We start from the raw sequence: 24,201 nt of genomic DNA, 5'->3' as shown, positions 1-24,201 counted from the left end.
TATGCGGAGGAACAGAAAACAAAAGGCTAATGTGACGACGAGACCAATGACAGTATTGGCAAGGTGGGAACGACCGGGATCATTTGGTTGGGTGACAGGGGACGAAGAGACGAAAACTCCCCTTTGGAAGTGATTTAGTAGGATAAAGGGCCGGTTTATTGGCCTTCCCCATAGTCGCGTTGGAATAAATACCCTGCTCTTTCACAACTTCCCTCACAACATGTAGCTGGGCAGGATGTGATCAGAACGGACCGATGCCATTAAGGTAGCGCGATATCCAGGAGATTGGTCTGGCGTCTTATCAGATCAACCACGTGGCTATGGTTGGCTAAAAGAACGGGGTGACAGTTCGAAAGAGGCATGGGTATGGTGACGCTGGAGATGCCCTTCGGCGCCGATGCCAGCGGTAATGTGCAGGAGTCGGTCCGTCCCCTGACCCGTGGTGGTGGTGAATTGGTGTGTGTAGTCGGCGACATGGCGGAATCTGCAGCAAGTGCCACACCGTTGAAGAAGTGGTGTGGGGAAATATGGCTGGCTTGTTCGTGTCTTGGAGGTGGGGAGGGGGCGGTGCAGACTTGCCGTGTTGGGAGCATCTGACCCCGAATTGCTGGCTTGAGTGGTGGTCGCTCACTTGATATGAAGTCCCGAGTCATGCCGGTAAGGTGGGCAATATTGTGTGGGATAATTCAACTCCGCCAGGCACTTCTTTTGAAACGAGCAGCCATAGTATTCCGGTCTCCCACAACTTGGCAAGAAGGCAAGCCTTTTCTCTCACTCACTGCACATCATTGCTTGGTTTGCATGATCTTAACTTTAGCCTATCCATCCAATACGAGAGATTACAATTCTTCTCAAATACCCACTATCTCTTGGCAGCACCGACGCTGTGGTGTCTGGTCGAGGTACCGGGGCGGTGAGGAAAGGCACACCCCCGCAGATAGGGCCGATCGACCCATTTAGACCCCAGTTAATACGACAGTCTCTGCTGAAGAAAGGAAGGAAAATAAATAAAAATAAATAAAAACGTGAATGGGGCCCTTGCCCTGTTGACCTTGGTTTAAAAGGTCAACGAAGGGCGGCACAGGCAGTGCCTGAGGAGGCCTGGAAAAGAAGAAAAAAAAAAAGGAGAAGAGTTAAGGCAGTCCCTGCGTCATTATTTATTAAACTGCAAGTGCCAGTTAACTTGGTTTACTTGAAGGTAGTGGGGCACCTCCTCTGCAATTCAAACCTTGTTTGACATCCACGACTCGCATTTGGTGTTTCTGTCCGTCAAAAACTCCATCTTGGTGCCTCCAACTTAACCCAAAGTGCACAACTTCATCTCATATACTTTGGCGCCACGCTCTTAACTCCCCGGTCACCAACGGACAGCAGACAAAATAGCCCAGTGAACTACCTGCCCGCACCGGGGATCCTTGCTTGGCTATCTGCAGGAACAGTCGGGACGTCGAGAAACGACAATTATGGAAAGGACTCCTTAATCGGTAATTTCAAAGATTAACGGCTGTCAAAGTCTATCGGGGTTCGGGTTACTCCGTCATGGGCAAGGCAGAAAGCACAATATAAGTCAACGTTCTACGACGCCACGATACCAACGATCTTTTCACGAGACGACGTTTCTGTACACACTCTTTTCTTGTTCTTTGTTGTTTGTTCTTTTTTTTGCTCTCTCTTGTTTGAAGTCACTCTTTCTATATTCTTTTATCAGCCACTCTCTTAGCGAAGCGGAAACGCCGCGACGTCGACAACTATGAAGTTCCTCTCGGCATCAGCCTTGGCGGCAACTCTTAGCACCGGTGTTTTAGCCTTGACCCCTGCGGAATGGCGGACTCAGACGATTTACCAGGTCATGACGGACAGGTTTGCTCGGAATGATGGATCGACGACGTATTTGTGCCAGACTCATGTGCAAAAATACTGCGGCGGTACGTGGAGGGGTATCATTGATAAGCTGGACTACATCCAGGGTCTTGGTGCAACAGCCGTATGGATCTCGCCCTTTGTCAAAAATATTCAGGGCAGTTCTATGGACGGGTAAGTTTTACATCTCGACTGCAACCTACATCATGTAATTGGGAGAAGATCTCATGTGTAAAACGGGGAATTCCTCAAGATGGAAAGGGCAAAAAGACAACTACGATCATGAGGTGGAGCTAACATGGAACAGCGAGTCGTATCATGGCTACTGGGCGCAGGACATTTATCAAGTCAACCCTTCCTTCGGCACACCCGACGACCTCAAGGATTTGTCTGACGCTTTGCATGCTCGTGGAATGTATCTGATGGCCGACGTCGTCACGAACCACATGGGCTGGTTTGGTCCCCCTAACACGACGGACTACTCCATTTACCGCCCCTTCCACAACGCTTCCGCTTACCACGTCCCGCCTTGCTGGATCAACTATGATGACCAAGACACGGTTGAGAGATGCTGGCAGGGCTCCAACGAAGCTTCCTTGCCGGATCTTCGCACCGAGGACCCCCACATTCGCAAGGTTTTCAACGCGTGGATTCACCGCATGGTTCGCAGGTATGGTTTCGATGGACTGAGGCTGGACAGCGCCAAGCATGTCGAGAAATCATTTTGGCCAGGTTTTGAAGCTTCCGCCGGTGTCTTCGCCATTGGCGAGGTTTTCCATGGAGACCCAGCCTACGTTGTACCGTACCAGGACTTCATGAGCGGAGTGATGAACTTGCCCGTGTACTACTGGGTCACACAAGCCTTCCAATCCACAACCGGAAGCATCTGGAACCTGGCGAACGGCGTCAAGACTCTTGCTTCTACTGCGCGTGACCTGACACTTTGGGGTGGTTTCCTTGAGAGCCATGATCAACCACGCTTCCTCAGCCACACCTCCGACAAGACTCTGCTCAAGAACGCGTTGACGTTCACCCTCCTCATGGATGGTATTCCCATCATCTACCAGGGGCTGGAGCAGGGCTACACCGGTGGTGGTACCCCTTTGAACCGTGAGGCGTTGTGGCTGTCAGGGTACAACACCGAGTCGGAGCTGTACCGCTGGATCCAGAAGCTGATTGGCCTGCGCTCGGCCATGATAGCACAGGATCGTGGATATGTCTTCTATAAGGCGCTGCCAATCTACACGGACGACCACATCATCGCCATGCGGAAGGGTTTCGACGGCTCGCAGGTTGTCAGTGTCTACTCCAATGTCGGTGGCAATCGTACATTTGGAGTGGCCCTCGGACAGGAGGAGACCGGGTTCCGTCCTTGCAAGCTGATTATGGAGATCACCAAGTGCCGGCCATTCGTGACGGATTCAAGCGGCGTGCTCAGGGCTGAGAGCGGAAGCGGGGGACCGCTTGTGTTCGTCCCAGCTGAGCGGGTCATGGGCACGGGTATTTGTCCTGGTGGGATAGGCAAGCCTCCTCCTCCCCGTCCTCCCTCTCGTGCCCGTCACAGCAACCCTCCTCCCTCGGCAACGACGAGCATCGCTTTTGAGAGTACTGTTTTTAACTTAGCTTTGATAGGACGTTTTAATAACATGACTTCATCCTGCTTGGCGTCCCCGCCGCAATGCCTTAACTCGACTGACAGCTCTACTAACGACACGACTGCGACGAACTGCACGCTGCCCGTGACTGTGGATAAGAAGAAGCACAGCGACAAACACAGCGAAAGGCACAGACTTCGACACAAACTACGACACTAAACAACAGCAAACACTTGTAAACAACATTCCAACTTTCGTGAACGTCAAATTCGATTATCCACTGTGAACAACAAATGTCACCAATATTCTTTAACGCCTCATTTTCCTATTGTATAATCACCGTACCCATCCTCATATCTCGATTTCAGCATCCGCCTCACCAACGGGCGTATGCTCGGTTCAATGGATGAGAGGGAATTAGAAGGCTTTTCGATTCTTCCTCGAAGGTGGGGCTAGATGTTTGCACCAAAGGCATCATGTATCGTTACTGAAGCCTCACCTCGAGTGTGCCACTAACTTTTTTGCTCTTTTTTATTTCACCCTGTCGGCAGGAATGCATGCATGGGACAAACCCTGTGGCATTGCTTCTTCACCCAATACAAAACCAATTTGCGAACAGTGTGCTCATCATTCTATACTAAGGTGAAATGTACTGGTTGTGTGTAAATACAGTGAAAAAAAGAGGACGAAATAATGCTCATCATGCCTGACTAAAGTAAATGCCGTTTTTCTCATGACCCAGCCGACCAGCCAATTATGCAAAGATAAGATAGTTGTTGAATACAGGAATTAGAAGCGGATGTGAAGACATGCCTCGTATTTAGGCAACGTTGAGGGCCTGCTTGGCCGCCACCCAGTACTTCTCACGGTCATCATCCAGCGCGGTGCCGATGCAGTCCATGTAGAGCGTGTAGCCCCTGATGGTGCCCTCCTTGAGCCCCTCGCGCGTCTTTGCGTCGCACTGGGTGGCCAAGAACCAAGCGGCGGAGCCCCAGGAGTACTGGTCGGGCAGGACGAGGTCGAGGATGGCGTTCTTCTTGTCGTCGGGCAGCGTGTTGGCGTCAGTGGTGCAGCCGGCGATATCGTCGGCCTTCTCCTTGAGTTCCGGGAAGGAGCGGGCGTAGATCAGGTTGTACTTGGGCATTTGCAGGTTGCGGGTGCCCTGGCCGGGGCGGCCGGGCTTGGGAAAGTGGTTGCGCTCGAAGCGGAACTCGCCCGTCTCCAGGGCCATCAGGCTGAGGACGCCGGCAATCTCGCCGGGCGAGGTGATGTTGTACTTGTCCAGGGCGTCCGGGAGGAACTTGACGGCCTCGTCTGCGGTGGCGCATTCCTCCGCGAAGTCAGTGACACCGGCGCAGGAGGCGGATTTGGGTGCGACTTTAAGAATGACGTCCTTTGTAAGTAGGGAACCGGCGCTGGGGGCGGGGGTTGTGTTGGCGTTGCGGACCTTCACCGGCGAGGCCAGAGCCAGGCCAGCAAAGGCGGCCATGGGGAGTAGGTTTGTGAAGTGCATTTTGCGAATGGTCGTTGTGAGTTGAGGTTGAAGGGTGGTGGATGTTGTAGAAGCTAGATTGGAGGCGATGATGATATTGGTGTGAGTGTGACGAAGGCTGTCGATGTCTGCGACGTTTAACTGTGATTGTTTGTAATAATGGTTGTGATATAGGTTTTTTAGGACGGGAAACAATCGGCTTTTGTACACTTCTCACGGATGAAGCAAACGACAGGAAACAATGAGAGGACAGTTACGAGAAGCGAGCGAAGGAGGCTCAAGTGAGTGGCACAGCCAGAGCAAAGCGAAGTGACGAGAGGAAGGCGCAGGGGGAGTGAGAAGTTTGTCTTTTTTTACCCCAGGATGAGAGTCCGATTGGGAGCAAGCCCCCTGAACACAGCATCTAGTGACGGCTCAATATCCCGAACCTACCAGCTTACCTGCAAGGTACGATAGTAAGGCTGGTCATGCGTCCGCAGGAGCCAGGTGCCTTGATCTCGTCTTGAATCCTCCATACCCATCCGTTCTCTTCAAGCGCTTACACGAGTGGAATTACACCTTATTTTCCCCACCAAGGAGTGACCTTGCACTGCGGAATTCCCTGAGTGGTCGACATGCTATTGCCCTTTTGAGATGACGGCTGGGAATGCCCTAGAAAGGGGGGAAAGAACGTTAACCAGAGATCGTCAGTGAGGCCTTGGTGAGATGACCGTGGTGAAACGAAACAGGGGCCAAGCCTCCGCGCTCTTCTGTCAAAAAGCGCAGCTACACGCCAGCGATTGGCTGTGCGTTGCGGCTTATGGTGCGGAGTTCCCGTTACCGGGGGTGCACTTTAGAGGGGCAGTCAAGTGCCGTTGGTGCCGGAAGAGCAACAGTACACCCTTATTTGCCTCCCTATGCCGTGTTTGTATTCGAGGACTGTCAACGGGACCAAGAAGCACCTTGCCGTGATGGTCTCGCCATTTTGAAACATCCGGCTGAATTTTCCTTGACGTGATGGGCTGTCATCCTTTCTCTGCCTAACGAGTCAGGGGGAGCATGTCTTGCAAGTCCGTGGTAAGCGGGCTCGGTTGACGTTGCAGATAAAAAGTGCCCAGAGATGATGATCTGTCACGGTTCATGCGTGTTGAGATGGACCACCAGGCAAGTGCCCAGCTTTGAGACTGGGGGGAAGCCCTTTGGGGCACTGGATCCCAGGCTTTGAGTTAGAGTCGGATTTAGCAAGACTAGGGGCATTGTTAATTTTGGACGAGCATGACAAAGACTCAGTGGGGATAGTAAGGATCGCAATTGTCAGAAGAGCGCGAAGCAATTGTGACAACCCAGCAGAATTGTTAGAATTCGGACTACTGCTGAGTGAGACAAACAGGTGCCTGTCGAAGGATTTGAGGAAGTCCGAACTGCCCCCCCACTGGACCTGTTCAAAGCCTCAACAGAGCCACCACGTTTGTCACTCAACTGAGTTTAGTTAGGTAAGCACTTCTTCCTTTTAGGGGACCACAGGCCTTGGCGCCTTGTCGGCATTAGCCAATGAGCCGCAGCCCACCCCAACGGCCTCAGCTGCGCCATACCAGGCCGTCGGCTCCAGCGCCGCTCGAAGCTCCGACGCGACAAGTCAAGCAAAGCATTTCCGTCGCGACCAGCAACAATTCACCCAACCCTTATCGACCACTCATCATCGGTTCCATCTCCGATTCACACGATCGCAAATCTGTGTAATCAGCTGAAGCGGTCAGTGTAGCCACATCTTGCAGTCATGGGCGAAAACCAATCAAATTCTACCGCCGCCAACGCGCAGCAACCAGCCCCGACAATGCAGATGTACAGGGAGGAGCAAGCTCGGTTAAGGGCCATGCTCGACAAGCGGGCCGCCATCGCGAGACGCCTGGCAACCATCGAATCCGATATCGAGCAGAAGGAGACAGCATACCTTGACAGTACGCCGAACGGTAACATCATTGCCGGGTTCGACAACTATATCAAGGGCACAGGCGCGGCTGCGCAGCGACGAAAGGCTGGCGCTACGGAGCAGAATCGTGTCTTCTCGCGTTCGTCCATCTCATATCGCCCTGGCAGTGTAAGTTTGTCCCGGATCACTTCGTCCCTAGGAATTGCTCTAACGGGAACTCTAGGAGGCTACCACGCCGGGCTCTACACCAGCTTCGCACGCCCCAACGCCCATGTCCACATCTTTCAAGGACGGCTCTGGATCGAACCATGCTACACCGACGTCTGCGACCGCATCCAAGTCTGGGAAGAAGAATAAGAAGCAGAATGAAGAAGATAGCGACCACGATTCCCAGGCCCCGAACAAGAAGCGCATCAACTTTGGTGCTGGCCGGAAGTGAGAGCTAGATCACGGACGAAGGTTTGTTTCGGCGCATTTTCCGCGCCCTTTTCACGATATTTGCGTTTTAGTGTTATGGGATTTCGAGAGATACGTCTTGAAGGGACGACCAAACCACACTAGGTGTTTCGACATCGAGGCAGCCAGCTGCTCTTGATCGGGGTTGCGATTTCACCTTCAACTGCTGTCGACAGTTGACCAAGGTTGATGGCACATGCAACAGCGGTCCAGGTCAAGGGCGACAGCAACAAGCGTCTGCGCGGCCCCATGACAGCTAAGGAGTTCCGGATTATGATACCCTAAAACCTTTTTGAAAAATTAGAATTCTTATTTAAGAGGATCACTTGCAGAACCTCCGGATCAGTTGTTCCTTGTTAACAGGGACAAGGAAATTCTCAACAACGCGGGTGCAACTGGATGTTGCCATAATTGTCCAATTGGCCGAGGGCTAGCGTTAGTGAAGGGCACTTCTGCGTCGAGAGGCGGCAAAAGTTCCTGGTGGGGACGGACTTTTGAGTCTCTTAAACAGTCTGTCAGGCCACTGTAATCGCGTTGGGAACCCAACCCATGACTCGGCTCGGCATTGCTTCCAACCGAATGAAGCTGCTCTATACGAGCACGCGTTGAATCAGCGTTTGAACTGCCTTTCTTGGCTGACGGCGCGGGGCTATTGGTTCCAGGAATACTAGGCATAATTGGTGAAGACGAGACAGGTAGACAGATACCTCCAACTTCGATCAAGACAAGACACGTTCAGCTTCCACTATCTGCATAATCTGGTGCGCTGCACTACAGTGTCTTGCTAGCATCAGACATCAATCGTCTGTTTAATAATTCCGGGCCTCCACATAATCCATCGTTAACCACCAGTTATTCGAGATCTCTTACCGTCTGCTTAACACATTGCTCTTCAATTCTTTTAATTCTAAGAGGTCTCGAGGTCGTAGGGATGCACTATAGTGAGGGGTTGAGGGGTGCCCTGAGCCTGACGCAGCGCGTGAGCATGGGGCGTGAACCTTGTTGGCCTCTCTAACAGCCGTCGCTAGCCTGGTTTGTAGCTAGTGCGGGGCTCTTCAACCGAGCTCCATGCCAGGTCCCCCATTGTCATACGCCGCTGAGAGAACATAGATCAATCAGCATACATCTATAGCACTTCTCGCACCTTGAAATCCTCTGCTACTGTCTCCCTTTACCTAGTGAACTTTGCAATTCTCCCGGTGCTACATCTTCCCTCACTTCCTCATGATGACGATACAAGCTTCCAAGTTCACCCCGGAGGTTCTCCTCTCGGCCCCGCGTAGGTCCCCCGGCATTCCCAACCCGGCCGGCACCAAAGTGCTGTACACTGTAAGTTGTTCTGGCGATTCGAGCTCCGTGGCCGCCATCGAGGCTCTTTTCAGGCATAAAACACTTCGCCAACGTAATCTCTGGAGCACGAATTGACGCCTTGTTAGGTCTCGACATACTCGTTCGACTCCCACAGCAAGTCATCCCAGACTCGTGTTCTTGAGGTTGAGACCGGCCACTCCACTGTCCTATACGAAGATCAGGCTTATAGTGATGCGACATGGCTTTCGGACAACGAGATTCTGCTCTTGAGGAGTGGTGAGAAGGGAACGACCAGCCTTGTCCTTGGAAACGCTACCGAGCCGTCCGTGTAGGTGTTCTATCCCGTGTACTTGTCGGATCCGTGCTGACACTGTTTCTTACCAGAGTCAAGGAGATCCGCCACTTCGAAGGAAGCCTTTCAAGCTTAAAGGCAAAGCGACTATCCGACGACAAGGTCGCAATCGCATTGAGCGTCCTGACAACCCCCTCAGGCGCCATGTACCACCCGTCGGCCGAGAAGAAGTCATACACGACCGGAAAGGTTTACTCAAGCTTATTTGCCAGGCACTGGGATACTTGGGGAAGCGAGAATCACAACTCCATCTGGTACGGACTTCTTAAGAAGGATGGCCACTCATACAAGCTTGAAGACCCTGGTCTGGTCAATGCCCTTGATGGCTCAAAGCTGCAGTCCCCCGTCCCTCCTTTCGGTGGCACGGGTGACTTTGATATCAGCAAGAATGGACTCGTCTTTGTTGCTCGGGACCCAGAGATCTCCCCTGCGATATACACGAAGACGGATCTTTACTTCATTCCTTTAAAATCCTTCACCGAGGACAAGCCGCCTGTGCCCCAGATCGTCAAGACGAGTAAGCTTCGCGGCTACTCTGCCTCACCGGTATTCTCTAGGGATGGCAAACAGGTTGCGTTCACGAGAATGAAGAGCGACCAGTATGAGACGGACAAGCCGAGACTATTGCTTATTCCAGACATTTTCGACTTGGCGAGCGTGCAGGAGTTCTACGAGACGGAAGATGGTGTTGGCGGATGGGACGCACGACCTGAGTGGATCACTTGGAGCAAGGACGACTCAGAACTCTACGTTTCTGCGGAGGAACACGGCCGCGCGAAGCTCTGGAAGCTGCCCGCGGTACCGCACCAAGCGAAGGACCTGCCTGTCGCTATCTATGAGGAGGGGTCAGTCGTCGAGGCGAAGCTGCTGGGCGATGACGGCGACAAGCTCTTCATCAGCACATCGTCCAGAGTCGAGAACTCTGCCTACTCTGTCCTGGATCCGGCCAGCAAGAAGGCCGATCTGGTTTCGTCGAGCTCCAAGCATGGCAAGTCGTTTGGCCTGTCCAAGGCACAGTGCGATGAGTTCTGGTACAAAGGAGCTGAGGGCTATGATGTGCATGCCCTGGTGGTCAAGCCCTCCAACTTTGATGAGAACAAGAAGTACCCGCTTGCATTCCTTATCCACGGAGGACCACAGGCTGCGTGGCTGGACAGCTGGAGCACTCGATGGAACCCCGCCATCTTCGCTGAGCAAGGCTACGTTGCGGTCATGCCTAACCCGACAGGAAGCACCGGCTACGGACAGCAGCACACCGACAACATCCAGAACGAGTGGGGTGGCCGGCCATATGTCGACTTGGTCAAGTGCTTTGACCATATTGAGAAGAATATCTCGTACATTGACGTCAATAATGCCGTTGCTTTGGGCGCTTCCTACGGAGGTTACATGATCAGTAAGTCGCCATCGGTCCCTTAAATATCGGTTGACTGTGCTAACTACCAGCAGACTGGATCCAGGGTCACGAGCTCGGAAGGAAGTTCAAGGCGCTGGTGTGCCATGACGGTGTATTCTCGACTCTCAACCAGTGGTCTACCGAAGAGTTGTTCTTCCCTCTCCATGACTTTGGAGGGCCGCTTTGGGAGAACCGGGAGGGCTACGAGAAATGGGATCCCGCTCATCACCTCGACCAGTGGGCAACCCCAATGTTGGTCATCCATAACGAGCTTGACTACCGACTGCCCATCTCAGAGGGCCTGGCCATGTTCAACGTGCTGCAGGCCCGGAATGTGCCCAGCCGTCTGTTGATGTTCCCCGACGAGAACCACGTAAGTGCCACCATCTTTCAATGCCTATTCCGCAAGCTAACTCGGTACAAGTGGGTGCTGAAACCAGAGAACTCACTGGTTTGGCACAGAGAAGTTTTGGGCTGGATTAATAAGTACACGGGTATTGACAAGTCTGAGGACTTGGCCGTGAGGTAAAAGTAGGATGGCACAAACTGTTGCACCTGATGGTGGGCCTAATGACTGAGCTGCTTGGACAGCTTTGGTGGATAACCAGTGTTCGTCAAACAAAGGGTGGGTTTTGGTCGAAATGAATTACCCAGTGGACACGATTCGTAAAAGTTGCATCAATAACAAAGTTTCGAAAAGGGCCATCTCATCAGTGACTTATAACTTTTATCATTTAACGAGAGCCACCTGTGTAAATACAGTACCCACACTGTCAATCACCACCCTCCAGTGGCCGGACCTGCCATTTTGCAGGAGCTTCCTGCTGTGGTTCGCTGGTCCGAGCTCCTTCCAACAAGGCTGAAATTTCGCAACACGCACCTGCTTGGTCTCGACGGCTTGGACGAACAATCCCTCGACTACGCAATATTAACGCGAACAAACGACCGGAAACTGCGGCGGCTTCGTACCGTAGCTCTTGCGACTCAAAATCTGCGCGCCGCAGCATCATGCGAAGCTCTCCAACGCAGCTTCAGAATCGATGGTGACGGACGGAATCGCACCGACTCGCCCTGCCACAGCATTCGCGATTGCCTCTAGACCCTCACTCCTCCTCTGTCACGCCGAGGGAAGATAGAAGGCCATTTTTCGCACCCAGAGTCTCGAAATATCCGATAATCACATAACGGACTAAAGAAAACAAACCAAAAATGACACCCCCGCCGCTCCTCTTCCACGCTCTTCTCCGCCCCGCGGTCCTCCAGATCCTCCGCGCGACGGGCTACCACGCTGCGCGCCCCGTCGTCCTCGACGCTGTAACAGAGCTGGCTGCACGGTACATGTTCGCTCTGTGCCAGGCGACGGCGCGCCACGCCGCGGACAACAACCCAGAGGGCGACGTGCCAGGTATCGTGGATGTGCGCATGGCACTGCAGGAGCTGGGGGCTGTGCCGCCCGACGACGTGAGCGCGGAGGGAAGGGGTTCGATACTGGGAGAGATTCTAGATGACATAATGGATGAATGCGGCACCGCGGCGGCCGAAAGTGGCGGCGACCTGGCGATGGCGAATGCGGTTGCTACGGTGGCCGAGAGGGAACGTGTAGAAGACATCCGAGGTGTTGAGGAGTTTGTCAAGTGGTTTGCCGGGCCGAGAAACAAAGCTATTCGTGAGGCAGCGGTTGGAGACGGGGAACTTGAGCTTGGTGACTATCTGAACGGTACGTTCTCCCCCCCTGATTTATTGTGATCACCACACGAGGTGTTTTGCAGACGAGTGAGACGAACAGAAAGCTGACATTTAGACATAGTTCTGAAGAAGAAGCACAGCAAGACCGGAGAGGACTCCAAGTATCACGGCACGATACTGGGCAAGGGCAATGATGTAGGCGAGGTTCAGGTAGAGGGAGGCGACCTGCCCAGCATCCACACTTGGCGTGCCAAAATGCGTGGGCCCTCAGCAGCGGGCGCTTTTTCAGCGACATCGCCACAAATCAAGGAAGAATCAAGACCGCCGAGCTCAGGGTTGAGCTCTGTTGGCGACAGGTTGGGGGACGACCGGGACAGCATGGACTTGTCATAGGAGACGCGTCTACGGCCTACCCGATCGCGGTCCCGCCGGCTCAACGGGGCCAGCGGCGTTCAGGCTCCAGTTGAGACGACTAGGCCGAGGAAGAGGTCGAGGGCGGTGTGATTACACGGGCATAGCGCGGCGTTATCGGAAGGGTGTGAATCCTCTATATTTTTATTTCCCCCTTATCATTTATTTTGGACAGGAGACATCACAAAAGCATCGTCTTTGAGGAGAGTTGCCCTGGGTTACTGGACGATCCTGGGACGCATTATACATTCATCTTGGACGGCCTATCCGAGGTTATGGGCGGAGGCGTAAGACACTAGCTATGCTAACTCATTGCAATTCATGAATCCATGCAGAATCTGACAGGGTCGTCTACAAGAAACGTGCTCTTGGTGATATTGCCCCCATCGGTAAACCTGGAGACTCGTCTCAGCGCTTGAACTCGGTGGCGCGGTCGAGGTTGAAAGCGGCGCTGATCAAGGCCAGGTGGCTGAATGCCTGCGGCGTGTTGCCGAGCTGCTCGCCGCTGCGGGCGATTTCCTCGGAGAACATGGTGAGGTGGTTGGAGAAGCTGAGCATGTTCTCGAAGAGGTTGACGGCCCGGACGAGGTACTTTGGCTCGTAGACGGATGCGCGCGTCATCGCCTCGACGAGCCAGAATGTGCACATGCTAAAAGCGCCCTCTCTTCCGCCGACGCCTGGGAGGTGACTTGAGTGTGAGCGGGGCCGCGCAAAGTGAGGGACGGGGGGGTTTAGAAAGAGATGAAGGGGGGTAATATAACTCACCATCCTCTGAAAGTTCGGTGTCGTAGCGATAGACGAGACCGGTGCTGGTCAGGCCGCCCTTCTCGGGGGGCAGGAGGATGCGGTCCATGGTGTTGAGGAAACGCGGGTCGTTGGGCGCGATGAAGAAGACGAGAGGGGCGATTAGGATCGACGAATCCAGCATCGTGTTGTTCTCATAGCTCTGGACGAAGCACTTCATCTCCTTGTTGTAGCCTGCGGATCAAACATTGTCAGCTATTCCATCAACCTAGCTCGAAGGGCGAAAAGAGAGAGAGAGAGAGAGAGAGTCGGTCGGAAGGAAGAGAGGCGAACGAACCTTTCTCCATAATCTCCTCCATGAGGTTATCACGGGCCTCGAGCCACTTGGCGCGGTTTGGGCAGGGGAAGTTGCGTTTCTCTGCAAGGCGGAGGCCGCGGTCGAAGGCTACCCAAAGCATGACCTTGGAGTATGTGAAGTTTTGCTTGTGATTGCGGACCTCCCAGATGGACATATCGGGCTCTTCTTTGGTGTCAGCAGATGTCGGTCGTGAGTTGATTTAGGGATGGAGATCTTACTGTCTGTGATCGTAAGGACGTAATCTAGTTCAAGGTGTCAGCGTGACTTGGCTCAGCAGATACGGGATCAGATAGCAAGGGATCACCTACCTAGCATTTCTCGAACGGAACACCATTGGTCCCAGCTAATGGGCTTTCCGTACTTGTTGTACAAGTAGATACCATCCATAAGCTCGCCGTAAATGTCAAATTGTTGATGGAAAGCGGCTCCGTTGCCGATTCTGACGGGACTGCTGCCCCTGTAGCCCTCGAGATGGCTAAGCTCGACCTCCGGAATATCGGTATCGCCGCGAATGGTGAACATGATGGGCAGCTCGCCATCCGGGCCGCGGGACTTGATGAATCGTTCACTAATAAAATCCATGTATGCGTCCGCCTCGGCAGAGAAGCCAAGGCGGAGTAGGATGTAGATTGTGAAGCTAGAGTCGCGGACCCAAGAGAAGCGGTAGTCCCAATTTCTACTTTACTGTAAGTAATAGTTTGGTTGTTTTTGGATAAAGTGTGTTTAGGAAGATGACTTACCGGACACCCCCAATGTCTTCGGGAATTGAGAATGTTGGGGCAGCAATAATGGCACCCGTTGGCTCATATGTCATCATCTTCAACAACATCAAGCTGCGGTTAACCACTTCGCGCCAACGGCCCTTGTACTTGCATTTGGAGATCCAATTGTACCAGAAAGACTGAGTATCGTGCTGCTGCGTGTCCAGAACCGCAGTGGTAATGTTCTCGGTGACATGGTTGGGAATGTCGTTGCGGAGGACGAAAGATATGGCCTGGCCTTCTTCGATTTCAATGTGCGCGACTACGCCCTCACCCAGCAAGCCATCACGCTTCTCCTTTTTGAAGGTGACTGAAGGTGGAGCAACGGATTCGACATCTGTGACGTCCACAGTGACATCTAGCTGGAGCTTGTAGTGCTCGCTGTGAAAAACGGCTGTTTTACTCGGGCTCTTTGCAGTGTGAGTTTCTTCGAGGATAGTGGTGATGTGGGACTCAGTTGCGTATTGGAAGGCAGGGAACAGTTCAATGTCTAAGAGGCCCGTGAGCGAGTGAGTGAGATGGATTACGGGAGAGGATGCTCACCCATCTCTAAGCGGCCACGAATGCACTCGACACGACGGACGAGCCATTTCTTGAGCTCTTCCTGGATTTTGGTGGTCTCGCGAAATGCGCTTTGGCGGCTGCCCTTGGACAAGACTGTGGCCGTTTTGGGCCGTGGAAAGAAGTCCACGACGTCGACGACGCCGTCGTCATGGATGTATCGCGTTTGCAATATATTGGACGAAGGCAGATATTGCTGTCTTGACGGTGGTCAATAAAGCGAAGCATTACGCACAAGAAGGAAATTTCTCACTTGGTAGTACACTGCTTGGACGCAGGAGGGCAGATGCTGAAAAACCCTCCTTTATCCTTATCCAGAAGGCGACAGAAGACACTGGGGGAATCAAAGTCCGGCCTGGGGAACAATTTGTTAGAGATTCCTTCTCACATTGTCTTTATTAAGTGAATCCAATGTCGTGGTAATGCCAGTTTCTAAAGTAACTCGGGTGTTTCCTCGATACCTCTGCTCACTTAAACAGCTGTATCCCGGGAGAATAGTCGGCGTCTAGCTTCTACGCCGGCCCCATGCATCACAGTTTATTGTTAGCTGGCACGTCACGTTTTGATGACACCAAGTGATCAGGTAGAACTGTGTAAGTCTACCGCCAGGCATCAAGACAAAAAGCGAGATTTATCCCGTACCAGCACATAAAGTCGACCGAGCCGTTCATACCGATGAGAGCACATGTATGCATGTTGCCGATCATTCCATAGTCCTCAATGGGCAGGTAGCCGGCGTGGCTGCCAGCCGAATGTCTTGTTGAACATTGCTGAGCCATGACGTCGGGTATCAGGGTGCGGGTCGGGATGATGATGCAGACGGATTCTCAAACAGAGGCTTGCGGATCTTGTTTAGCTGCCGCAAAAGAGCATGAAATAAGAACAAGTACTGATAAAATGGGCAGATGGATCAGTTATCCAGTATGCTTTGCTGTTTATGTCTACGAACTGTTTGCAAGGGCGGATGCGTTAGCATGAAATGTGCCAGAACGCATGAAGTTAAGCTTCAGTTCTGGGTCCAGGGTAAACTCCGGCGATTACAGAAAGTCGGAGAAGTCTACAATATGCAGCTGTCGTGGGTGCTGAGTAGGAGCATGCGTCAAAGAGACCAATCCGAGCGGGCGGCTTGGTCACGATCGTAATCGAGGATAGACATCTACTAAGACGTCGATCTTGATTCAGCAGCCAACGAATGATGCCTGCGCCGGGGGCTCCAGAGCTGTCTTCACTGATCCTCGACCAATAAGCAATATTTGCAAGAGCTACTAAGCGGCGCTGATTGACTGATTATCCCCAAGAAACCGGGGTGAAAAATGACAAACAGACCCCATGATGATGTCGAACTGATGACGCTGTAAGCCGGGTTGCAGGACCATCCAGAAGCCGCTGGATACCCACTCGGGGAAGCTCTGTCGAATGGTGAGCTGTCAGATCTGCAGCCTAAGCTGGGCCAGGTACACAGCTACCCTGCCCAAGCCAAGACAGGACCGTAAGCTCGCACCGACGCCAATATCCGTTGCCCGTGCCGGCCGTTCGCCGTTCGCCGTTCGCCTACTTACTACTATGCGTTGCTTGTTGTTTTGTTCTTCACGTGGATCTTTTGGAAGTTCTCTTCCGGGCACCCACAGCAGTTCTTCTCTCTCACCTGAGTCGTAAGATCTATCGGGCGGGGGTTCTTAATTACCATCCTATTACGCAGTTGGTTTAGGGCTGAATGACGGCTGCTGACATCATGAAGTCTGGGCATTCTCATCCGCTTTCTGCTCAGTGTGTGCCCAAGCTCCTTCTGTATCCGAGACATTGGGGTTGGGGTTGAGGTTGGAGTAACTACCTGAGCGGAGGGAAAGAGGGAAGAAAATGGCAGTGGGTAACGGGAAAAATGAAAGCTGCTGCTGTCTCACCCGAAATTTTCAGGTTATGCCCGGGAGATTCCTGAGAGGGCGGTTGGTGTAAGACAGAGACATTTTTCCAACGGGCATCAAAGACCGACCAGCCAACCAAGAGAGTCACCCAGCAGAGCTTCGCGGGGAGGTTGGCAGAGCCTGTCTACGACCAACCTCTGTCGAGGCCCATGCGGGAAACTGTCAATCGATAGTCCCGCTTTAAAAACCACACAGGACTGCGGCGTTTCCAGCCTCCCATCGTCCGTGGGTGAATAGTAGCTTGGCTTGGGCATATATGTAAAGGCGGGAAGCTGGGAAATAGGCTCTTGTCTCGAAAGGCAAGTGGACGCCGTCCGAAGTCAAGGTTGTTGCATGGTTGTACCGTAGTAGTACTGCGTGCTAAGGTGCTTGGTGGTCTCGGAAGAAACGGGCCCCAGAAACAGAACAAAGCGATGGCTGTAAACTGTACCACAGTACCTAAGAGTCACGTAGATGTAGATTTTGTTGATGCAACACCCGAAAAGAGTTGTAGCACATTATTGGATGCTGGGCATCATTGGTCGGCCGCAGCGGATTGGAGCATCATCCGGAAATCCGGCTTGAAAGGAGAAAGCGATAAAATTGATTGGGAGATTTGCTAGAATGAGCCTGAGCGAGAATGATAGAACTTTTACCGTGAATGCAACATGGCAAGTGGAGTTGGACTGGGCAGTTGGTCACCCGAGCACCTTCTCCCCTTGACAGCTCCATTTGATGTGTGCCTTGCACAAACGACCACATGGCTAGATCCTTAGCCGAGCCAGCGGTTGCGCTTTTCAGCGGTGTTGTGCACTGATGTGCGATCGAACAGGGCCCCCAGCAGCAGGGGAGGGGCGACCGGACTTGTGACTTTGAACGTGAGAGACGACTGGACCAAGCTTAAAATCGAGGTTGCACATCGTAGATTTGTATCGAACCTAGACGAACGGGTGTGTGAAACTTGGGGAACACTTTTTGGATTCTTCAGACGACTTTTCCTGCCCCCTTCCCCCTAGTCTCAGGTTGCCGGTACGGATACTATTTTCAATTTGGTAAAGGAGGAAGGGGAGCTAAAGAGGTCCGTCTTTTGGTCCGTCATCTGGCCCAGCATATTGTCAGTAACCTCGCCTAAGGTAGGGGGGCAAGATGAGGTCAGGCAATCTTAAATCTCTTACAACACACTTAAAATCCAGGAACAGGAGCATAAGCTGGCCTGAACAAGTGTGCGGACAGCTATGCAACTGAACAACAGATGGGGCTTAACAGGATGACTCAATGCGCGCTGGGTCATACGGATGAATTGCCATTAGGTACCAATGTGTCAATGGCAAGACGGGCTGGATCTGCTGGCCAAGCTGGTATGTTAGGGATGCCCCAATCTTTCCTTCTGGCTGGCTTCCAACGATCCACGGTGGCCCATGATCACCAGCTCCCGAGGTGAAATGGGGATGCGGATGGGCTGCACTAACATAGAATGGTGGCTCCTACAACAAGGTCAGGTAAGGTACGGGTAGTGTGCATTGTGCTGCTTTGCGGTGTGCTGGGCTGGGTAAACGGGGGACCCGGAGGGACCGCGGATGGTACCTGACTTCCTGCATTTGGTGCTTGCATTTCTCGTCGCATTTGCCTCCCCTGCCTTGGAAAAACAGGCAATCAGTGATGCACATCGCTGTGAGCTGGCATGTCACAGGGAGTTGGTGGAAGGACATCCCTGAAAGTGATCCTGACCGCTCTGAGAAGCGAGGCCAGTCCTGTAGCAGCAATCCACGAGCCGTATCCACTGTGAGGCGCGCCAAGCCCGTCCCCATATTTCATCTTGAAAGAAGAAAAAAGCTGAGAGGAGAGACATTGGCACTGCCAGGCTGCCTGCAATTGGCTCGGCAATTGGCGTTAAGCCTACAGGTACACAACAAAGCCCGCGGGAGAAACCACTGCCAACACCGTTTGGCAGAGACATCGCAGGCAGACTGGCACTTCCGCGCTTCAGCGTGGAAAGCCCCTCCCCAATGTACCATCTCCCCCCCCAGCCCACTAATCGGTCAGTGTGGACGCGACACTTGACTGGAGAAACGATCCGCACCACCGTAACCGTCTCTCGTCTCGGCCCCAAATCTTTCTCCTCTTCAAGGCCTAGCCCAGCACCAACCCGAAGCAATCCAAGCACCAAGCACCCAAGCCCAGCTGGCCCAGCCCACGTACAGCCAGTGACTGAGCCTAGCTCGTCCCGACCCATTCATCTAGTTACACCCCATACCTTTAACAAATGGCATATGTTCTCTAGCCCCCAGCCGTGAACCGCCCGCTGGGATCCAGATATAATCATGTCCACCTCCTCGGATTCCTCATCCCTCGTGCATGTGCTGCCTCCCGACCCTAGCCACTCTACTCTTCTCAGTGCCATATCATCCTCCCCTGATCCCATTGACCACGACGACACCCTCTCACCTCACCAAGACCATCAGAGCCGCCGCCTCCTGAGCCCCTCGCCGCTGCTCTTACCACCACCTACCGCCCCCTCTCCTGGACACGCGACCACCTCACCTGCGGATGACCCCCGGCCACGAGACGTCACTGCTACCAATCCCGCCCACGCAGCTCCGCGCCTGGGCTCTTCCGACTCCTCTGCTAACCAATTACCCTCTCGCCAACAATCTCCGGTCGCCGCTGGCGAGGGAATAGAAATGGAGTCCATTAAAGGGGGTGGCCACCGCCGACGCCGCAGTAGTCTGATGCAGAGCGCTGGCTCTAGCAACCACAACCGCAATCCGTCACGAAGCCGAGGGGGTAACTTGCTCGAAGAACCCAAGATTTCGGAAGAAGACGCTGGCGCTAAGCCATCTGGCTCAAAAGACATGGACGATGACAGCTTCTCCGATGAGGACCTTCATGATGACGAAGAGACGGGCCTGACAAAGAAGGACAAGAGGAGGAAGAAGCACAAGAGGAGAAACAACACACGATTAGACCAGAGGATCGTACAAGGAGGCATTACTGCCGAGGAGAAAAAGGAGGCAGATCAAAACGTCGTCAGGAGGTCAATGGTCAACATCGCTTTGATCTTGCTGTGGTATTTGTTTTCACTCAGTATCTCGCTGGTAAGCACTATCCCCCCTGATATCGTTCCGTCATCTTCATGAGCTGACATTCGCCTGCTACAGTACAATAAATGGATGTTCGATAAGGACCACCTCAACTTCTCTTTTCCTTTGTTCACGACAGCATGCCACATGTTGGTACAGTTCGGCCTTGCATCTTTAGTTCTGTTCTTAATACCCTCTCTGCGTCCATCGAATGCGCAGCGTCACTCCGATCTGGGTCGCTCACGGCATGAATCTGAGCCGGAACGGCCTTTAATGACCAAGATGTTCTATCTGACACGCATTGGTCCATGCGGTGCTGCGACGGGTCTCGATATCGGACTTGGAAACACTTCTTTGAAGTTTATCACGCTCACATTTTACAGTAAGCTTGAGTCACCAGCTGTACAAAAGGCCATTTGTCACTAACAACGCTTCAGCCATGTGTAAATCATCTTCCCTAGCGTTTGTTTTAATTTTCGCCTTCCTATTTAGATTAGAGAAGCCGACATGGCGTCTTGTTGCCATTATTGCGACCATGACCGCTGGTGTGGTTCTCATGGTTTCTGGAGAAGTCGAATTCGACCCCCTTGGGTTCATTCTTGTCATTTCAGCCGCTTTCTTCTCCGGTTTCCGTTGGGGCTTGACTCAAATTCTCTTGCTCCGCAACCCTGCCACTTCGAATCCCTTTTCGAGCATCTTCTTCCTCGCACCGGTTATGTTTCTCACCCTTATTGTTATTGCCATCCCTGTGGAGGGATTCCCTGGGCTCTTCAAGGGTCTAGAGCTGCTCGTGGACAAATGGGGCGCCTTCATGACCCCCTTGTTCCTTCTCTTCCCCGGTTGCATCGCCTTTTTGATGACCGCCTCTGAATTCGCTCTGCTGCAGCGCACCTCCGTCGTCACGCTCTCGATCGCCGGTATCTTTAAGGAGGTGGTTACTATCTCGGCCTCTGCCATCGTCTTCCATGACCGGCTTACCCCCGTCAACTTTGTCGGTCTTATTACGACCATAGGCGCCATTGCGGCATACAACTACATCAAGATCACAAAGATGCGCGAGGACGCCCAGAAGGAGGTCCAGCGCGACCACATGGAAACTTCCGAATCTTCTGGCTCGAGCGGCAGTGACAATGATGATGGCGGCGAGGAGACGGGCCTATTACGCAACAGCACCGACTACGAGGACAATCTTGTTACGGCAGACGGAGACATCTTGCCGAAGCCGGGACACACGACTCAAGAGTCAAGAACAGCCAGCGCGCACCGCACAGACTAGCCTTGTGGCTGTATAGTTGCTCTGTTTTTCTTTTGTTATTTATTGAGGTCAAAAATAAGACCTGCGTTTGAAAGCCAGCACAGCTAGTGGTTGGCTAGCAGGAAAGGCAAGGAGTTTATTCGGACCTATCGGTCGGGGTCTATCCCTCCCGATATGGTGATACAAAGACGTATATCAGGTCATATGTTAAAGACCTTGGGTACACACGAGCCAGAGAATGGCAGAGAGAACTTGCATAACGCGGTGGATATACCATACTAGCGAGAGTAGAAGACGGCAGGGACGGAAAGTGCCAGACCACTGGGTCTGACAAGGAACCCTGAGGCACCTAAGTAAACACTGACGATATTTAACACAGGGGATATAAAAATTACAGACTTCAGGCAATTAAAAAGTGTCCAAAACCATAGCTTCTATTCGGTGTGATGCGATGCAGTCAACACGGGTATGCTTCTGTCTCTAACTCCCCAACGCCGTCATCATGCCAAAGAAATACCAGAAACTAGATACAATGCCACCTCTATCGTTTCACAGATAGCTCTAGCCGAACGAACTAACCAAGAAGCTTGAGGCCGTTCTTGGTCTTCTGGCCAGGCTTGGTTACGCCATGGTGGTGCGCCGGTCCAAGGTGGGGCTCGTAGCCGCCGGAGCCCTCAGAATGCTTGTTCCCGCCGCCGCCACCGCCGTGACCAGAGTACTTCTTGTTCTTCTTACTACGGTTATGGTGGTTGTTTCCCTTGACGTTGGTGATCTTGATCTCGGTGTTGGCCTTGCGAACGACAACGGGGTGACTCTGGATGTACTTTCCATTCATCTCTTTGGCGGCCTGGAAGAAGTCGTCGGCGTCGCTGAACGATACAAAGCCGTAGCCCTTGGACTTAGCGGTGCGCTTGTCGCGGATGACGCGAGCCTTTTGCACAGATTGCCATCGCGCAAACGCCTTCAGCAGAGAATCATCCGTGACTTCGCCGGCGAGATTGCCGACGAAGAGGCGCAGGTGGCTTGGGTCCCATTCGGCGAGGGTGTCGTCGGTCCACTTCTTGCCGCCGCCTTCTCGGACGACCGTCTTCTTGCGCTCTGGGGGCGCATTGGCTGCTGCTGCCGCTGCTGCGGGGTCTGGGATCTCGGCGTTCGGTCCTGCCGTGCCAGCTGTGCCGCGACCAGCTGGACCAGTGCCGCCTGCTGATGTCGTTGTCGCCGAGGCGTCCTTAGAGGTGTACGCACTCTGCCACTGGGCTATTTGCATTGCCATGTCTGGGTCATATTCGGGACCTGCAGTGCCGGGAATGGGGAACGGATTGCGGATCTGCGGCGTGGCAGAGTAGGACGCGGTCGAGGGTGCGGCGCTGTAGCTTGTTTGTCCATAGCCAGCGCTGGCTTGTGTATATTGTTGATATGAAGGTGGTGCCTGGTACGGACCCTGGCCACCTATGGAGGGCGAGGCATGTTGAGAGTAGGATGGGTATGAGGAGCCATAATTGGCGGCTGCGCTGGAGTAGCTCGGTGCGCTCGAGTAGGAGGGTGCCGCGGAGGGTGTCGTCGCAGCTCCGAAGGCAGGCTTAAATGCGGGTTTAAAGCCACCTGACGACTTTGAAGGTGGAGGCCGCGCGGGCAGGGAAGGGTGGGATGGCGGGTTGTTGTTGGAAGAGCCGCTTGAGATACCTGGAGGGGGCGGATAGGCCATGATGAATGACTGCGGATTTTTTTCTTGCAAGGCGCGAGTTTGCGTGATGTTTATGGCAACGTACCTCTGAGCCCGGATATTCCCGCTCAAAGAAATTCCCCTTTAGCTATTTCTACTGAAGCCGGCGCTTGGTTTCAGGCGTTGTCGCAAAAGGCAAAGAATCCGGCCGTGTTGGTGATGTTGGGGAAAATATGACGAGGTTGTCGCAGCCTCGGCGAACGCTCTGGAATTTGTGGCTGGTGTCGGAGCTGATAAGATCACGTGATGAGTCAGTGGCTGACACGAGGCTGGACATCGTCGGTGGTTGTCTTCCCCTTTTTTCGGAGAGTGGATCCGCAACTGCCGTGGATCACGGTGCTTATATAATCCGATATACAGCAAATGCCGAGGTCCCTCCGTGCAGTCCATCCGCCAAGCCCAAACCTTCGCAAAGGTGAACGGAAAACAAGACGGAATTTCCGTCTTAAGCGATTTCTTCCATGTGGTTTCGTCCCGCTCGGCTGGGTTCGTCACCCGCCCGATTTTTGCGATCCTGTTCCTGCATCAAATACATTTTATCCGTCGATTTTTTTTGTCTAACGGACATGCCGGATAATTGTTAGTGCAACTACTGCAAACTACGGATTGTCATTCATAGCCTTTGACGGAGAGACCAAATGGATGCCACTACGAGTCTCACGGTCAGGTCCATGCTAATCCAATAATGTGCGTGGATTCCAAGCGGAGCTCTGGCGGAGTTCTCAACCGACGTCTCCGACCCGTGCGACTGAGACCGATCCAAGGCCCGAAGGCGGCGGTACGGTGTTAGGTGTTTAACCCCCACCTAAGATTGTCCCTCGCCTTCCTTGACGCGGCCCAGATTTGTGAGCACAGCCGAAGACAAGGTGGTGGGATGGACGTATTTACCGTCAATTTGCCTCCATACACACCTTGAGGTACCTTAGGAGATGGAGGTGCGATATTTTCTGTCCTATTTTCCCGCTGAGCAAACCGGGCGTGGGTCCTCCCCCCAACGAACCCAATAGATTGGATTTCTGCTTCGGCCAAGCAGTCCAACTGGAGGAAATGGAGGGGTTTTACGGCCAGCTTCGGTTTGGTTGGGACCGACTTGCTTTACGCACCATTGAAGCGCATGATGATTTGTCGCATATGTTGTGCGAGGGCCCGCCAACCGCTGTCCTATCCCATCAGGGATAGTAAACGCGAGGCGCATGCGGATGCGGCATCGCTGCCTTGCTCCTTCCACAAGCGAGGGGAGGATGCCGTTTTGTGGTTGAATGGTAAGGCTGCATTTTTGCGGCTTTCCGTCCGCTTCCAAACTGCATCACGCCGAGAGCTCGCATTTGGCCTCAATGGCAATGAGGCGAC

At 53.2% G+C, this 24,201-nt stretch overlaps 8 protein-coding genes across 8 annotated transcripts; 5 read left to right on the top strand and 3 right to left on the bottom strand.

The window, feature by feature from the left end:
* Positions 1-1,750: 1,750 nt before the first annotated feature.
* On the top strand, positions 1,751-3,674 carry CTRU02_205482 (alpha-amylase; the record flags this gene model as incomplete). The annotated part of the gene is made up of 2 exons (XM_036722780.1): positions 1,751-2,034; positions 2,168-3,674. 2 exons carry the CDS (start codon positions 1,751-1,753, stop codon positions 3,672-3,674), a joined length of 1,791 nt encoding a protein of 596 aa, XP_036585677.1.
* A 601-nt stretch (positions 3,675-4,275) lies between these two features.
* Positions 4,276-4,968, bottom strand: CTRU02_205481 (uncharacterized protein; the record flags this gene model as incomplete). Its single annotated transcript, XM_036722779.1, has 1 exon — positions 4,276-4,968. The coding sequence occupies one exon, from the start codon at positions 4,966-4,968 to the stop codon at positions 4,276-4,278; it is 693 nt and encodes a 230-aa protein (XP_036585676.1).
* A 1,735-nt stretch (positions 4,969-6,703) lies between these two features.
* CTRU02_205480 (chromatin modification-like protein eaf6) lies at positions 6,704-7,295 on the top strand (the record flags this gene model as incomplete). Its single annotated transcript, XM_036722778.1, has 2 exons — positions 6,704-7,024; positions 7,080-7,295. 2 exons carry the CDS (start codon positions 6,704-6,706, stop codon positions 7,293-7,295), a joined length of 537 nt encoding a protein of 178 aa, XP_036585675.1.
* Positions 7,296-8,536: 1,241 nt separating this feature from the next.
* CTRU02_205479 (oligopeptidase family protein) lies at positions 8,537-10,900 on the top strand (the record flags this gene model as incomplete). Its single annotated transcript, XM_070204561.1, has 4 exons — positions 8,537-8,641; positions 8,749-8,951; positions 9,008-10,371; positions 10,425-10,900. 4 exons carry the CDS (start codon positions 8,537-8,539, stop codon positions 10,898-10,900), a joined length of 2,148 nt encoding a protein of 715 aa, XP_070061665.1.
* Positions 10,901-11,580: 680 nt separating this feature from the next.
* CTRU02_205478 (bromodomain associated protein) lies at positions 11,581-12,450 on the top strand (the record flags this gene model as incomplete). The annotated part of the gene is made up of 2 exons (XM_036722776.1): positions 11,581-12,088; positions 12,179-12,450. The coding sequence occupies 2 exons, from the start codon at positions 11,581-11,583 to the stop codon at positions 12,448-12,450; spliced, it is 780 nt and encodes a 259-aa protein (XP_036585673.1).
* A 426-nt stretch (positions 12,451-12,876) lies between these two features.
* On the bottom strand, positions 12,877-15,671 carry CTRU02_205477 (glycosyl hydrolase; the record flags this gene model as incomplete). The annotated part of the gene is made up of 9 exons (XM_036722775.2): positions 12,877-13,145; positions 13,234-13,446; positions 13,490-13,732; positions 13,789-13,812; positions 13,879-14,246; positions 14,311-14,821; positions 14,875-15,092; positions 15,146-15,247; positions 15,535-15,671. 9 exons carry the CDS (start codon positions 15,669-15,671, stop codon positions 12,877-12,879), a joined length of 2,085 nt encoding a protein of 694 aa, XP_036585672.2.
* Positions 15,672-19,114: 3,443 nt separating this feature from the next.
* CTRU02_205476 (nucleotide-sugar transporter) lies at positions 19,115-21,149 on the top strand (the record flags this gene model as incomplete). The annotated part of the gene is made up of 3 exons (XM_036722774.1): positions 19,115-19,888; positions 19,952-20,255; positions 20,311-21,149. The coding sequence occupies 3 exons, from the start codon at positions 19,115-19,117 to the stop codon at positions 21,147-21,149; spliced, it is 1,917 nt and encodes a 638-aa protein (XP_036585671.1).
* Positions 21,150-21,702: 553 nt separating this feature from the next.
* Positions 21,703-22,833, bottom strand: CTRU02_205475 (RNP domain-containing protein; the record flags this gene model as incomplete). The annotated part of the gene is made up of 1 exon (XM_036722773.1): positions 21,703-22,833. The coding sequence occupies one exon, from the start codon at positions 22,831-22,833 to the stop codon at positions 21,703-21,705; it is 1,131 nt and encodes a 376-aa protein (XP_036585670.1).
* Between the last annotated feature and the right edge of the window lie 1,368 nt (positions 22,834-24,201).

Source organism: Colletotrichum truncatum (assembly GCF_014235925.2).
Source record: "Colletotrichum truncatum strain CMES1059 chromosome Unknown Contig_0003, whole genome shotgun sequence".
Taxonomy (NCBI): domain Eukaryota; kingdom Fungi; phylum Ascomycota; class Sordariomycetes; order Glomerellales; family Glomerellaceae; genus Colletotrichum; species Colletotrichum truncatum.
Note: the sequence above shows the minus strand (reverse complement) of the source record. Positions and strands in the feature narration are given on the sequence as shown.